Genomic DNA, 14,298 nt, shown 5'->3' on the forward strand with positions numbered 1-14,298 from the left:
TGCTATCACTGTATACATGACTACTCTACATCTTGCTATTTTTAATTTACTATATCAAATACTTGCCTATGTCTTTTCTTCATCTTTGTAATTCTTTTTTTTTTTTTTTTTTTGAGACGGAGTCTCGCTCTGTCGCCCAGGCTGGAGTGCAGTGGCACGATCTCCACTCACTGCAAGCTCCGCCGCCTCCCGGGTTCACACTGTTCTCCTGCCTCAGCCTCCTGAGAAGCTGGGACTATAGGCGCCTGCCACTATGCCCGGCTAATTTTTTTTTGTGTGCTTTTTTTAGTAGAGACGGGGTTTCACCGTGTTTGCCAGGATGGTCTTGATCTCCTGACCTTGTGATCCGACCGCCTTGGCCTCCCAAAGTGCTGGGATTATAGGCATGAGCCACCGCGCCCGGCCCATCTTTGTAATTCTAACACATAAACCTATAGAATACTTTACTATGTTGATGTCTTACACTTTACTAAACCATTTCTCTCATTTTGTACTAGTAGTATAGATTACAATACAATAGAAATATTTGGGCATATAATTATGCTCATCTAAAATTACTTCCTCCTTACAAATCCAAGAGGTAGGAATTTGGACCAAAGGTTAAGAGTATCTTCTGAACTCACTGCTCTATTTAGAGGAAATACTATGTTGCTTTCCAAAATAGCTGAAATAATGCAAAAAAGTTATCTTAGGACTATTTCAAATCTGCATTTCTTTTACTGCTACTAAGAATGAAGACTTTCCAAAACAATGACAATAACAGCTAACATTTACATAGTGTTTAGGAACTACCCTAAGCGCGTGACAGACATTGGGCTCACTTAATTCTTACAACTTCATAATTTTAAGAATATGTAGGTATAATTACTGTCTCCACTTCAGGCATAAAGAAATGGAGGCATAGAGTAGTTCAGTAAAGTTCACAAATATATTAAGTGGTTTAAAAAAAAAGGTATCTGAATCCAGACATTTAAGATCTAAAGCCCATGCTCTTAATCACTCTGCCACACTATCCCTCTTAATATTTGTTGTATAAATTACATGCTGATGGTGACCTTCTGCCTAAACAATTTTCTGAATCTTAAGTTTTCCCCACTAATTGGAAATATCTATTTATAAGTTATCATTAGTAGTGCATGAATCCTAACTCATTAATATTATGGCAAGCCTGTTGCTCTTTCTATACCAGCTTTACCTGCTATTGTTTACAAGTCCCCTCTCTCTATAGTATCTCTACAGCTAGGAAAAAGACAATTCAGTAACTAATAAGGGCAAAGGATAAAAATCAAAAATTCATAGAAGAGGAAATACAAATGACTAATAAACATATTAAAAGATAATTTCAGTAGGCAGGGAAATGCCAATTCAAGCAACTATGAGATACCACTGTTCAAGCACTGGGCAAACAAAAATTTAAGAGACTGGAGGCTTCCATACCAATGTATTGGTCAATACTTGAAAAAGAGTCTCCATCATACATTAATTAATTCAGCTAAAACTTTCTTGCGGGTAAAGAGGAGATTTTATTCCCTTGAAGTAACAGTCAGAAAAATAGTAAAACATCTTAGAGAAAGCAATAGAATTCTCATGCAATACATACAGCAATACATAAATGGAGAAGTGAATTTTTAAAAATGAAGAAAAGCAGAGCAGCATCAAAGTTATTAAAATATCTACAAAACAGTTGTATTTTATGGTCTGTTAGATATTTGTGGCGTACAATAATGTGTTGTCCAAAATGCCTGTTTAGGTTTTAAAGATGGAGCTCCACTCTTTGCTTGGTTTTAAGTATGTAAGCAATGTTATGAGAGGACATAGTAGTAGTGGTGGTCAGCCGTGGTGGTGAGACAAAAATGTAAGTGTGAAACAAACTGAGTATTTCTTTTTTTTCTTTTTTTGTTGAGACGGAGTCTTGCTCTGTCGCCCAGGCTGGAGTGCAGTGGCGTGATCTCGGCTCACTGCAGGCTCCACCTCCTGGGTTCACGTCATTCCCTTGCCTCAGCCTCCCAAGTAGCTGGGACTACTGGTGCCCGCCACCACGCCCGGCTAATTTTTTGTATTTTGTTTAGTAGAGATGGGGTTTCACCATATTAGCCAGGACGGTCTCGATCTCCTGACCTCATGATCTGCCTGCCTCGGCCCCCCAAAGTGCTGGGATTACAGGAGTGAGCCACCGCACCTGGCCCAAACCCCGTATTTTCATAGAGTTTAAAAAAAAAAAAATTATGGCATAAATACTGACTTGTCTTGAGAGATGATTCAGAAAAAGCAAAATACACAAGGGCTAGAAACTGACAACTCACCCCAAAGTCCTGAAGGCTGCCTGATCCAGGTGCACAGGCCTCCGGTCACGGTTAAAGCCAAGCTGAGGCTTCCACTGCCGTCCATTGCTGGATTTTTCCCAGTCACTAGGTTTCAGTACTGCTGCTGGTTTTCTGACCATTTAAAAAGACAACCCTTAGTAACAGGGATGAAAACCATTTGTACAAAATAAACCTAGGTAATTTACTGTTGTTACCTTGCTCCTGGAAGCATTACAGCTTTAAAAATGTAATCTTCAGCAAACTGTGGGTCTTTAAAATTAATACTGGAAAAGAACAAGAAACAATTCAATGATCTGATTGTATTAGCCTGTCTTAATTATCATGTAGACTGAGGTATTTTTCATGTTTAAGTCCTCTCCAAAAATTATTTTAGTTAATAAATGGGTTTGCCAAATGGCTAAATATCTTCCTCACCAAACTGTCTCTAATTCCTGGTACATATAACCTTCATGTAACTTTTTCTCTGTGGGAAAAGTCATGCTCTAGCTAACTATTGGTGATGACAGAGAAATAACAGACATTGCCCCAACTCAAATTTCAATATGATATTGTAGACAGGTCGAAGAGGTTTATAACAACAAAAAATAAAAATAAAATAACCTTTAATTTTGTTCAGTCCATGGCAAAAACCCCTAAGCATCTTGAGGCAGATTAGCCCCTATTTTAATAATTGATATACCAATAGAAATATTTGCAAAATCAAAAAATGCACACAAATTGCTAAGAAATCTATGGGGTGTGGGGGGGAATTACAAAAAAAAAAAAATTGAACTTCACAGTTGGACCCTCGTATCCTTCTCTCCTAATGTGTGATTTTAATAATTTTCACCATTTGACAACTACACAAATATGCTTTTTTTTTTTTTTTTTGAGACAGGTCTCACTCTGTTGCCTAGGCTGGAGTGCAGTGGCAACTCACAGCTCACTGCAGTCTCAACGTCCCAGGCTCAGAGATCCTCTCACCTCAGTCTCCATCACTGGTGAGACTATATGTATGCAACACCACGCCCGGCTAATTTTTAAAATTTTTGTAGAGACAGGGTTTCCCCACATTGCCCAGGCTGGTCTTGAACTCCTGGACTCATAAGACCCACCCACCTCAGCTTCCCAAAGCAATGGGATTACAGACATGAGCCACCGTGCCCGGCCAATATGCCAATTTTTAAAAGATATACACTCAGGCTTTGAGTATAAGCTGGGCTGAACTTCTTTTCTGGTGGTGATGGCGGTGGTAGCGGTATGTGTGTGTGTACCTATCCCAAAGGTTGGTAAGTACCTAAGTCTGTCTTCTGACACAGCAATGCTTCTTCCAGGACTCTGGTTATACACCAGATTTATACTTAAGGATGCTTATAACACTATTATTCACAATGTTTCAAAGACTGTAAAACCCAAGTGTATGAATAATAGCGGACTGGTTAAAACACTGGAGTTCTTCCTTTTTAGGAAGAACTCAGATAACATTTTTAAAAATTTAATAACAGAAGGCCAGGCGCGGTGGCTCACAAGGTCAGGAGATCGAGACTATCCTGGCTAACACGGTGAAACCCCGTCTCTACTAAAAATACAAAAAGTTGGCCAGGTGTGGTGGCGGGCACCTGTAGTCCCAGCTACTCAGGAGGCTGAGGCAGGTGAATGGTGTGAACCCGGGAGGTGGAGGCTGCCGTGAGTCAAGACCGTGCCACTGCACTCCAGCCTGGGCGACAGAAGGAGACTCCGTCTCAAAAACAAAAACAAAAAAACCCCAAAAATTTAGTAACAGAATACTTAATGACCTTAATGACATGGGAAACATATATACAACAGACTAGACATATTCATCAATCGATTATCAGTGATTTTTCTCTGTAAGTTAGTAACTTGTTTCCTTTTTTTATTTTTCAAAATTCCTCCAATGATTACACTTACACTTACAGTCAGTTAAAAAGGTTTTTAAGAAGAGTTTTATTAACCTGGTTGACATTTTTAGTTAGCTATTTTCTTTTTGAATACTGCCGCTTTAACTAGAGTCCACCCGCTTTACAGAAATTTTCGTTTTAAATTTAAGTACACAAAAATGGATTCACTTACAATAAATGTACCATGAGCTCAAAAACAGCTGAACAATACTTATTACTCAACTGGTTCTTCTTAAAACTCACTCTTCACTGGCAACTGTCTTTAGCTCAGATTTTTTTCTACTGGCAAGATGGCATGGGGCAGGGCAAGGTAGGACAGACAGCAATAAATTAAGAGGATGACAGAAAATGGTACTTAAGTATTTGGGCTCGTTAGGGCTTTGCAGATAAAAAGTCAAGTAACAAAGCAAGACTTGCAAATAGTGTTTTGAAGCAGGTATCTGTGTTTCAGCAGGGCTTTTTTTAGCAGTTTGCCAAACTGTTAGAATATCTATTGCATGCATGGTTCATGGTGGGAGGGGGGTTATGCACACCGCCAGGCATCAGGCCTGCCTCCCCTTCTAATAAGAGAAATAAGGAAGAAAGTAGAAAAATGCAACAACAGGCACAGAAAAGATGCTGAGTCAAAGCATGTGTGTCTATACACCTTCCATACAAACATCTTTGTCAGCGTAGGCTAAAGGTATGTGTGTACTGGGGGGAGGGAAGGGGAAGGATGGGAATTATTTCACCCGAGGACCAAGGAAAACATCATCCAAGAGGCTGCGGTTTAAGATGAGACAGGATTGGTTACAGGGTGGCAAGGGAAACAAATGGAACAAAGATATGGAAAGGGGTCCCAGGACCAAGGAACAGTACAGTTTTACTGGAGCAGCCCTTCTCAATGGGGACGTGGGAGGGAATTAAGCCCTACAAAAAATGATGAGTGAGTACATTCTCAATTCTCCCAAGGAAAAAACATAGCTAGTATCATTCTAGAGATACAGGACACAAACTGCTACCTACAATCTGACACGTACAACAGATGCTTTAAGATCTCAAGGCAGAATTCTCCCATGGAACTCCAGTTGAGAAGGGCTAGATTAGAGTAAAAATGCATTTGGGCAGAAGTGGGGCAGGAAGAAAGGTAACTGAAGCAGGTTATGGTTATGGAGGGTTTGTGTGAGTATAATGTGATGCCTTTGCAAGTAGTCAATAAGGACGTAAAAGTCATCAAAGATCATTTCAGAAAGAACAACCCAGCAGCAGTGTGCGAGAGCAGAGGGACACCCACAAAGAGGTCACCGACAGAGCCTAAGCAACAGTCTTCGACACACATCTGGGATGGGAATGTTGGGAAAGTAAATAAAGTGGTAAGGCTGGAACTAGAATGGAGATGGAGCTCAGATGAAGATCTCCAAGTCATGCACAGAAAGACCTGAAACTAAGAAAATGAAGGAAAGAGCCAAGGTAGTAAGCTCCCAGGGAGAAAGGAAAATCCCAGGGTCACAGAGATAACCACTTCTGCAGGAGAATGGTTATAACAAAAGATTTAATAAGATAGCTGAAACTAAAGTTTGAGAAAACAAATCCATCTATTTCCCAATTGTTCCTTAACAAAATTGTTTTTAAAATTCCATTATTCATGCTCCTGCTCTGAAAGGGAGAAACTTTCCAAGTCAATAGGACAGTCTCCAAGATCATCCCTACTTCGCCTCAGAACCACACTCAACAAAAAGATCTACACACTTAATACAAACCATTACGAGATAGAAAAGGAGTATCTAAAAATGTTTGGAAGTTTCCATTCAAAGACAAGGACACTAATGACAACAAAGTATTAATATCATTTTTCCTTGGATCTCTGAGAACAATTTGAAGACACACTCTCTCCTAAAATGGATTAAGCTTCCAAGGGTTGAACAATTTTTAGTATTTTAATTTGTTCCCAAAAATGTATGCTAAGATCTATTATGTTTTTAGAAATGTATTTTTCCAATATGATAACAGCCATGACTCAGACTCAAACAAACTTCCTAAAAGTCAAACACATAGACTAAGCAGGAACCCATTAGGCAAAGACTCAAAAGGTAATTTTTTATATGGATCCAAACTTTTGAAGGTCTTTTATTTTTTTCATGTCTATGTCATTTAAATTCCATCATCAGACGCAAAAGCGTTTACTTGTGGAGAGCTTATCTAGGGAAGTAGTAAGTAACACTGAGGTAAAGAGAGAAGCACCCTCACACAAGCTCTGAAAAGCAGAGGAAGGGAACGAGTTAACACAGCCTATAGACTCAACAGTCTGCCCAGCTGAGGTAAGAGACTTGTGTTTAGATTTGTATTACTTCATCTAATTCTGTAAACTGAAGTATTTTTAAACAATAGTATTTTCATCCACTTTTTCCAAATGCAGGTGAAACACTGTTGACGCATCAAGCTTTTATGTACCAGACCAGCTTTCCCCCAAGGAGCATAACAGATCCTTTCCTTGACAGGTAACCTATTTTAATCGCTTGATTGTCTTCATAAACACACCAAGGAAAAAGTAAATAAAAATTTAAAACCTAAGCATGGTTGAAAATAAGAAAACTGAACAGTGCTTTTGTTTATATCACAAGTAGCACTTTCAGCACTGCTGTTAAGAAAATATTGTAGCAAAGTCTCAGCAGAAAAGGAATGGAATATAGAACGCCTTTTTCTGATTCGCTTTAAGAATTATCCTTAGAAATGCTATTTTAAGTATTACTGTTAGAGAGTGTTAGCACACTTCACAAAGAAAGCAGAAAACTCCAAATATTAAGTTTCATTTTTACACAACCTTTCCCTGATATATTCCATAATTAATGCTAAATTGGCATACAAAGGCAAACTGTTCTTGCAGGGAAATTTCATTATTCATATACTTGACATTTTAAAACACTTAAAGAGTTTATAGAATTGTGACATTCTATCAGAAGAGGTTAATCAATTCAGCGTCCTATAAAGTACTGCAGGCAGTGAAAGTGAAACTTTCTCAACTGTTTTCCACCATCAAATCCACTGCTGACTACATGTATTCCACTTCCTTCAGGCAGGCTTTGGATTTCGAGTTACCTGCTTGCCAAGCACAAGCCTTGCAAATGCTGCAGAAATAGTTACTTAAAAAATCCATCTTCATACACATCCACATTAAAACAAAAAATCTCCTTGAAGAGATAAAACATTCTATACCTTGTCTGATTCATCCAAAAATGAATACAAAAAGTCTGAGAAACACTCCTCTGAAGAAAAAAGTTTAGGCTCTTCAAAGACTTTGGAAAACACTGGTTGCAACATTATGAACAACTAAGCTTTTTTATGAACAACTGAGCTTTTTAAATATGAGTTTAGAACTATGCTGCTGGGTGCTATGAGGAAAAAAAACCTAATGACACTACTGCTGGAAACAACATACATAAAAACTGTATAAATTACGCTTTAGAAGAAAAGAAAAGCAATAAACAGCAGGCTATGGGGCAGGTGGAAAAAAGAAAGGAAGAGCACTTCAAACAACAGGAGAGAGGGGCAGAGGTCAAAGGGTACTGAAGGGATCAGCCTGGGCAGGAAGGAAGCATCCTGAGGACCTGGGGGTTCAGGCACAGAGCCAGGGCCCTGCCAAGCTACGTCAGGCCTTGAAAAAGTAAAAGCACACATATGCACTTACCCTTCAGATTGGGAGGAAAACTCTTCTATGATTTTAAAGTCACATGCAGAAGCTAATATGTTGAGTAATTTATGGAATTAGAAATGTGAAAAAAAAATATGATCTCCTAGGTTAGAGTTGACCATATTCTCTAAAAGTCTGTCTATGAATTTAAGGGACTTCAACAGCCTGTATAACATACTTTCTGAGCACTACAGATAAGAATGAATACAATGGGAAGAACTTACCTAAACTCAACTTGAGGAAACGATTTCTCAAATATCAAATGGGATACTAGATGTATTTAAATAAGGAAGAGGAAAAAATGCCAGGAGTCAAAAGAAAAATAACCGGCAAATGACTGGTGAGTATATTTTGAGATTTTTTAAATCTGAAAATTGTAAGTTAAAGTTATAAGGCAAATTTAACACTGGAATCTACAATGAGCCCTAAAACAAACACGCAAAAATCTGCTGTAAAAACTGGATCTCAGCCTAATGTTGCCACCCTTCAAAGAAAGCACTGAAAATTACTTTTACTTAAAGGAAGCTAACTTCAGTCTCCCACAAATCCCCACAAATCTTCAGCAAATTAACCTAATTTAATTGATTTTATTATAAAGTTATTTTCAACATACACCTGAATATGCATTTAGATCTGGGATTTGTTTTATACATTTTTTTTTTTTTTGAGATGGAGTCTTGCTCTGTTGCCCAAGTGGCATGATCTTGGCTCACAGAGGCCTTGGCCTCCCAGGTTCAAGCAATTCTCTCACCTCAGCCTCCCGAGTAGCTGGGACTACAGGTGTGTACCACCACCATGCCCGGCTAATTTTTTGTAGTTTTAGTAGAGATAGGGTTTCACCATGTTGGCCAGACTAGTCTTGAACTCCTGATCTCAGATGATCCACCCATTCTGGCCTCCCAAAGTGCTGGGATTACAGGCGTGAGCCACCGTGCCTGGCCTGTTTTATAAATTTAATAATATTGTGAACACAGTGTATACTAAATACCAAAGGCCCCTTTAGGCTCAGAAACAACCAACCAACATCATCATCATCCAAGCAAAAATTCCAAAATGTGTCCATTAATTCTGTAACTCTCCTCTAGGCAAGCCTCTCTATCCTAATTAGAAAGTTAAGTAAAATTAACTATTTCTAGAGGGTTAGGCAGGAAGGCCCTTGAATATATGCAGAAAAATTGAGAAGCACAAGCACACATGTGACAATCCAAAGAGAGAACCGTGGAATTAATTGGCCTGAAGCGCCAATGCTTTAATGCAAGCCAGAGACCCCAAGGGTTAATACAGTGTTCACAATGAATTTGTCAGAGCCAGATTGTTTGTGATGGGTTTAGGAGCGTGGCTTTCAATTCTGTACCCCACCCTTAACAAAAGAGCACAAAGACAAAGAGCCAGGACAAATTAGGTGTAAAGATAAACAAAAACTTATACGTAAAGATAAACGTAAGCAACTCATCCAGAAAGATTTTCCGAATTCACAATAGTTTTCTTTAAATAAAAGCCTTTCCAGAATGGCAATCATTTACTACCTGAATCCATTAAAGATAGGAAATAAACATGTTTATACTTCACAAAGGCAAATCTAAAAAAAAAATGTAAAATATTTCCTGAGGGAGAGAGAAACAAAAATGGATGGAAAAGGAGGATTCAGGATTAGCAGGCTTTTATCAAATTCTTGAATACCTGAGATGTGTTTGCTTTAGTCTTACCTAAAGATTGGTGAAAATGACAACTAAATTCTGCCATCAAAATTTGTCATTATATAATACAAAAGAGTAGTCAATTTGTTGTATTTTAGTCCAAACGGTCATATTACATTTTATATTATTTTTACTCAATAGAATATGCTGTCAGCACCAAAGAACTGAGATATAAATTAGTTTTCCAGAGAGAAGAAATTAGCCCTTTAAGTTTATAATTGCTAATAAAAATTTTCACAAATATATTCTGTTCTATGTCATCTTAACTAAAATATACTACAGAATATTTCTGTTTTCAAACTCTGCAGGGCCATGATTATAAACATAAGTAAAATAGTCTGTTGTAATGCAGGGAAGCTGTGTGAACCTCTAGGGTGTAGAGTTCTGTTTGTTCCTATATAACAAACTGCTAGATACTCCTACTCTTTACCTCCCACTTGCCTAATCCAGGAAGAATTACACGTTGTCATGGGAAACCAGAAAACAGATAAGCAAGCATGTTAAATCAGTAACCTTAACAATATACATAATTTAGAGTCAAGAGGCTCTGCTCTAAGGTCTGCAACACAGGGACTCTCCAATCTCAAAGCACTGGTGGATTAACAGCTGCCATTTCCTTGTGAATCAGAGGTCTTTTAAAATGGATTTGCAAGTTCAGAGCTGTGTTCTCAGTGAATGCCATGAATTTTGGAAAACTTACCTGACTACAGTGTTCTGTGTCAGATCCCTTAACATAGGAACAGGAGAACATACTATTCTAGAAGGAAACAAGAGAAGAAACATCTATCTGTAAACTAACCTTTTAGGTAAGTGGAAATAAGATGTTGCTACGTTTGTTAGTCTTCAGAAAAGATAAATCATTAGAATGCACTAACACAAACAATAAAACCATTTATATCTTTAAAAAAACAGTAAGTACCACATAAATGAAATGGCTAACTATTAACATAAGGCATTCAATCTCATTAACACTCAGAGAACTGCAACTATAAACCACAAGATGTCAATAAGCATCCACCAGACTGACAGAAATTAAAGTTGTGACAAGGGTTTGTCAAAATGTAGAGAAACAAGATCTCTCACAAACTGCCACTGGGATTACAACACAGTGTAACCACTTTGAAAAACCATCTAGAAATATTATCTAGAAAAAAAATGAAGATACACATACTCTATGGCCAGCAATTCCATTCCTGGAAATGTACCCTTGAGACGTGGTTCACAAACTCTGGTCTCAGAACCCTTTTACCTTCTTAAATCTCAAAGGGCTTTTATTTATAGTGGTTATATTTATGAACATTTACCCATTAAAAATTATGACTATGAAATTTTAAAATAATTAAAGATAACCCTACATGTTAACATAAATAACATTCTTACGAAAAGCTATTTTTTACAAAGCAAAACAATGTCATTGTTGTACGTACACTTTCAAAAATCTTATTAGTATCTGGTTAGTATCTGTTTAATAGCTACTTTCCTCTGCTTCTATCTCTTGAGAGGCCTCTGAAAAACTCCACTGTGCACTCAAGAGAGAAAGTATAAGAAAAGCAAGTAACACCATAACATCTTAGTATCATTATGAAAAGAGCTTTGACCTTCGGGATATCCTGCAAGGGACTCCCAGATCTCCCTGCACAAGGTGACACAGCTCCTATAAAGAGCTGGGCTTTGGACCCAAGCCTTTTTCAGTCAGCGAGGTTTTGTCTTATTTTAAACACAATTTTCTCACTATTATTAGAAAATAAACATTTAGACAACAAGGAAAAAAATCCTAACTAAACTTCCTTCCAGTCACCTCAATTATATACAAAATGAAACTTACTGATCTGGAAGAATGGCTTCTTCATCCAAAGAAAACTTTCCTTGAATCCCATGACATAGTTCAGGGGGTACATCCACTGGCTGTGGAAAAATGCATTCCTGATCTCATATGCAAAGAATGGAAAACTGGGACTCAAGCAGATTCTTGAGTGTTCATAGCAGCATCATTCATAAGAGCCGAAAGGCAGAAACAAACCCAGTATTTACCAATAGATTAAGTGGATTAACAAGTACGCATACAAATAGAGTATTATTCAGCCATAAAAAGGTATGAAATTCTGATACATGCTACAATATCAATGAACCTTGAAAACATTATGCTAACTGAAATAAGCCAGACACAAAGCCAATACAAAATACTGTATCATTTCACTTATATGAAGTATCGAGAACACAGCTATCAAATTCACAGAGATAGAAAGTAGAAGTTACTAGAGAATGAGAAGGGCAGAATGAGGAGATATTATTTAATATTATTTAAAAGGTACAGAAATTATATTTGGGAAGATGAAAAAGTTCTGAAAAAGTGTTGATGGTTATACAACACTGTAAATATACTTAACGCCACAGAATTATAACCACTTAAAAATGGTTACAATGGTAAATTTTATGTTATGCATATTTTACCACAATTTTAAAAAGTGCATTTCTAATTAACCAAATTGCGTAACATACCTCTGTGGAACCTGTCTGGTACAGCTCTAAAATGAAGTCATGGAGTGGGTGATGTTTCCCCACAAATAAGACATCACCTCCAAGGCTGTTTCTTCTGGCTAGGGGGAAAGAAAAGAATAAGACCTACACATAAAAAACTGCAAGACCAATTTTTATGAGCATAAAACAAGGGAAAGCACCTAAATGTTAAGAATTTAATTATAAAATTTATGAAAAATAATTTTAACGTGGTAAGTTAGACAAGAGTAAGTTCTAGTATTTGATAGTACTGTGAGGAAGTTAGTAATTTATTACATATTTCAAAATAGAAGAAAAAAACTATAATGTTCCCAACACAAAGAAAAGATAAATGTGAGATTATGGATATCCCAATTACCCTATTTTGATCAGCACATATTGTATATAGGTATCAAAATACCACATGGACCCCAAAAATATGTAACTATTATGTATCAATTAAAAACAAATTTTTTAATTATAGTGATAATCTAAATGTGTGATGTACCTCTATGGGAAAAAAAAATATTTTAACAAAAAAGTTTCAAAAAGATCATTAAAAAAAAAACCCACTGAAATATATATAAACATACTGCAAGATAAAGGACAATGTTTTCTTATTTATAATAAACTCAATTTCTTAGTATAATACATAATCATTCCCTGGGGAAACACAGACAGTGTCATCTGATGAAAAGATCGTTCTAAAAGACAATCTTTTTGATATAGAAATTGTTTCTAGAGGCTTATTATAATGGTATTAAATTTTTCAATAGAGCCCAGCTTTGCAATTTCTGAATATGAATACTTTTTATTGTCAGTATTAATTACAAAATACCTCCTTTTATGTCATATTTCAAGTTAGCACTCTAAGAGCATATGCTTTTGTTTCACCCTAACCTTTGAAACAAAGTAGTTATTATTGGGGGGGAAGGAGGAGTAGGGGAGAAGGCAGATGGAGAAAATGAATAATATCTTCCCAACAGGCAAAAGATACTTTCGTGCGTGCATATCATATAAGAATCAAAATGTCAAAGGATATTGTTGAAGTATTGCTTTTTTAAAAATTTAACAAATACTTGTAAGTTAAAACATTTTATTTAACTACTACTCAACTTACAGATAATGAATTAAGAAGTAAAGTCAACGTCTGTAATAAGAAAATAAAATCAATGATTTATGCCCCCCTTTATGGGAAATTTGACAAATGGGGGAAGGAAGGTCTCATTTTATACAGAAATATAAAGTGTATATTACACAGATCAATGTTAACTAAGACGTATAATTCTTACTCTCTTCTGGAGTGAGGTCTGGGTATACCTCTTCTAGGGCAGCTCGTAGCCTTCGCTCATCCACGAATGGCAAGAGAGCAACACCTGGGAAAACAAGTGCAAATGAACCACCCCTGCTACCAGGATCACCCAAATTCCAATTTATCATTGGTCGAAATCAACCTTTCTAGTAGAGTTTCCTTGCTGATACAAAAACATTTTGGAACTGAACTCTTATTGTCTCATTAAGCCAAAACTCAGATGCTAATATTTTCCATGTAGTGGCAGAAGAAAAAATTCTACATATTTTCTATTCTTTAATGGCTTATATGGAAAATCATGTTTTCTGAATCTTAACTCCATGGTGATAAGTATTTTAAATAAATGAACAAATGGCTACCTGGATACCAGTATATGTTCTCACTTTAGTTACTAAGATGCCCCCAAGCAAGCCAGTTAGTCTCCCTAGGGCTTAAGCATGTCCTTTCATCTTTCTAGTACTTGGTTTCATCTTTTGTAAAATGAGAGCATTTCAACCAAAATACTCAATTCTGTTCAACCAGAATTCAAGGATCTCCTCCTGCTCTAAAATTCCATAGTATTCTTTTTACATTTTAAAGCCTACTAATTATATACAAAAAATTTTTAAAGACTTGCTTAAATAACTTGGGGACAGGGGATAGAACAGAGGCTATTCATTTGGGGCTTAAAATGACCCTCTGGAGTATGCTGAAATTAAGGGCACTTATTTGGACCCAGATGCATAATTTTTGAAGAAGCACATCACTAATACAATGCTGTAAGAAAAATATACAAAGTTATTGAAGCATATATATTTTCTGCTATACACAGTATAGGTAGTATTTTGGCTAAATAAAAATTTTAAGATACATAGCAAAGACAAATGCTAAATAGTGTTAAATAATTCTGAAACTACTGCTACTC

General features: G+C 36.7%; 1 protein-coding gene across 9 annotated transcripts in view; it reads right to left on the reverse strand.

Annotated features, from left to right (window-relative positions):
- Window positions 1-14,298, reverse strand: part of XRN2 (5'-3' exoribonuclease 2) — an 87,272-nt gene that overhangs the window by 22,594 nt on the left and 50,380 nt on the right. For all 9 annotated transcript variants that reach the window (XM_009216639.2, XM_009216638.2, XM_009216637.2 and 6 more), the window contains 6 exons: window positions 13,375-13,458; window positions 12,086-12,183; window positions 11,412-11,491; window positions 10,287-10,343; window positions 2,519-2,587; window positions 2,304-2,435 (listed from right to left, as the gene is read on the reverse strand). In XM_009216639.2, the coding sequence (XP_009214903.1) occupies window positions 2,304-2,435; window positions 2,519-2,587; window positions 10,287-10,343; window positions 11,412-11,491; window positions 12,086-12,183; window positions 13,375-13,458 (520 nt within the window). The remainder of the gene's footprint in view (window positions 1-2,303; window positions 2,436-2,518; window positions 2,588-10,286; window positions 10,344-11,411; window positions 11,492-12,085; window positions 12,184-13,374; window positions 13,459-14,298) is intronic.

This window comes from Papio anubis, chromosome 16 (assembly GCF_008728515.1).
Source record: "Papio anubis isolate 15944 chromosome 16, Panubis1.0, whole genome shotgun sequence".
Taxonomy (NCBI): domain Eukaryota; kingdom Metazoa; phylum Chordata; class Mammalia; order Primates; family Cercopithecidae; genus Papio; species Papio anubis.